The following is a 2,355-nucleotide window of genomic DNA, read 5'->3' as shown; positions in this document are numbered from 1 at the left end:
CCATCTACATGCCCTGCCAAGTAAGTTATCGTTCAAAGCACATATAAAGATGATGGAGAACAAATTATTGTTGACAACCCTGTTAGAAAGTGCTCCTTGACACCGAATCAATAACTATTTCTCTAATGATTCCATCCATTGATCTTAATTTAGCAACTTGGAACCACAAAAATATAAATCTAGAGGACCAGGTGTAGCTCAGTGGATGAGCACCTGCTTCGCATGTTTTTAGGCCCTGGGTTCAATCCCCAGTACCTCCTAAAAGATAATAAATTAATTAATTAATTAATTAATTAATTAATTAATTTTAAAAATCTATCTAAAGTTTTATCACTTTTTCAGTGAGAGGATTTAAATTATCGCTAGAATCTTTAGTTGCTAGAAGAAGAGCAATCAAAAAGCCCACCTTTTCATCATAAGAGTAGACAAAAAGGGTGAGATATATTTGCAGATACCTGACATACCAAGCCATCAGTAATGATGTTTAATGATTAGAAGCAAATGACTCGGTGCCTTTGAAGGTTGAAATGAATCTCTTCATGCAGTGACAAACAGCCAATGTGAAGAATCCTAATTTGAAAACAAAACAATCTAAATCTCTTTTATGAGGTGAGGAGTGTGTCCCAGGTAATAAACACCGAAGTAATTAGATGGTTTTTATGGAGATAGCTCTAAAATGAAACATAAGGGAAAAATCCTGGTAATGGGCCAACACCCAGGAAGGTGGGTATATAAGAGCCTGGTCAGAAGAGAGAAGCATTGAGACACCAAGGAACTTCTCCTCTCAAACAAACAAAAGCCCAACTCCTGACACCATGGCCTGCTGTGGAATCTCTCACGGGTACTGCTGCAGCGTGCCCACCGGCCCCGCCACCACCATCTGCTCCTCCGACAAGTGCTGCCGGTGCGGCGTCTGCCTGCCCAGCACCTGCCCACATGGGATCAGCCTGCTGCAGCCCACCTGCTGTGACACCTGCCCCCCACCCTGCTGCGTGCCTGACACCTACGTGCCAACTTGCTGGCTGCTCAACTCTCAGTACTCAGCTCCTGCACTGAGCGGGATCCACCTGACGACCCACGTTGAGCCCTGCTGTGTAAACCCCTGTGAGCCCTGCTAATAACCAGTGAAGGACTGCAGAGGTTCCCGGGGCTGCCCGGAGCCCCACCTGTCATCCTGCCCTCAACACTCGCTCCTGTCTAAATCAAAGCTAAACCCAACCCAATTGCCAGGGCCATGTTTGCATGAATTCGCTCACCTTCTTCCTTCTTTCCTTGGGGTAGGGTTGGAGATCTTCTTTCTGTTTCAGATGACTTCACCGCTCTTTGAGAAATAACCATTTTAACTATTCATTAATAAACTTCATTCTGGCTTAGCAAAATACGGCCTTGTGATGATTTGTTTCCATGTTGCCTGTTAGGGAACAGCCGAAGTAGCAAAATCTAAACAGCCACCCAGAAGTTTCTCAGCTGATTATCGTATTACCCAAGATTTATGCCTGCAGAATGAGAGTTCTCATGGGGGAATTTTTGAAAAATTAGGTATTGGCTCCTTGTTACATAGAGAAAAGTGAAAACTTCAGCAGTCATTTTATAAGATCTTTTTATTCTAATAAATATTTTTTGGAAGGTATACACTGTGCCAAGGGCTACCCTTGAGACTAGAGATTAATATATTGCTTTTAAAATATTTTATTTAATTTTAATCTCCATTTATCTTATTTTTTTGAAAGTTTTTTAAAATTTCTCTCCCCTTCCCTGCCCCCCCAAACCCCCCCCCCCCCCGTTGTCTGCTCTGTGTTCATTCGCTGTATTCTTCTGTGACCGCTTGTATTCTTGTCAGCTGCACCCAGAATGTGTGTCTTTTTGTTGTGTCACCTTGCTGCATCAGCTCTCTGTGTGGGCAGCACCATTCCTGGGCAGGTTGCACTTTTTTCGCTCTGGGCGACTCTCCTTATGGGGCACACTCCTTGCGCTTGGGGCTCCCCTTCGTGGGGGACACCCCTGCATGGCAGGGCACTCCTTGTGTGCATCTGCGTATAGTCCAGCTCATCACAAGGGTCAGGAGGTCCTGGGTTTGAACCCTGGACTTTCCATTTGGTAGGTGGATGCTCTATCCATTGAGCCAAACCCACTTCCCTGCATCGGTTTTAACATTGATTTCTCTTTCTTCCTTAAGTCTCCAAACAAATTGATCATTTTGCTGGTGTGTGGAAATAATTTTGACTCCCTTAGTAAGAGTCATCAATGAAATTCCAGGCTCAAAATCTCAAAATGCAATGCAATTTTAGAGAGTAAAATATGTGTAATTATGTGTATATATGTGTTTTATCTATCCATTTCTTGACATATGTTATC

At 43.4% G+C, this 2,355-nt stretch overlaps 1 protein-coding gene across 1 annotated transcript; it reads left to right on the top strand.

Moving 5' to 3' along the window:
* Positions 1 to 815: 815 nt before the first annotated feature.
* Positions 816 to 1,118, top strand: LOC101418973 (keratin-associated protein 3-1). The gene has a single exon (XM_004451267.1). The coding sequence runs from the start codon at positions 816 to 818 to the stop codon at positions 1,116 to 1,118; it is 303 nt and encodes a 100-aa protein (XP_004451324.1).
* Positions 1,119 to 2,355: the final 1,237 nt, after the last annotated feature.

The sequence above is a fragment of the Dasypus novemcinctus genome, chromosome 21 (genome assembly GCF_030445035.2).
Source record: "Dasypus novemcinctus isolate mDasNov1 chromosome 21, mDasNov1.1.hap2, whole genome shotgun sequence".
In the NCBI taxonomy this organism is placed as follows: domain Eukaryota; kingdom Metazoa; phylum Chordata; class Mammalia; order Cingulata; family Dasypodidae; genus Dasypus; species Dasypus novemcinctus.
This window is presented reverse-complemented; position numbering and strand designations above follow the sequence as displayed.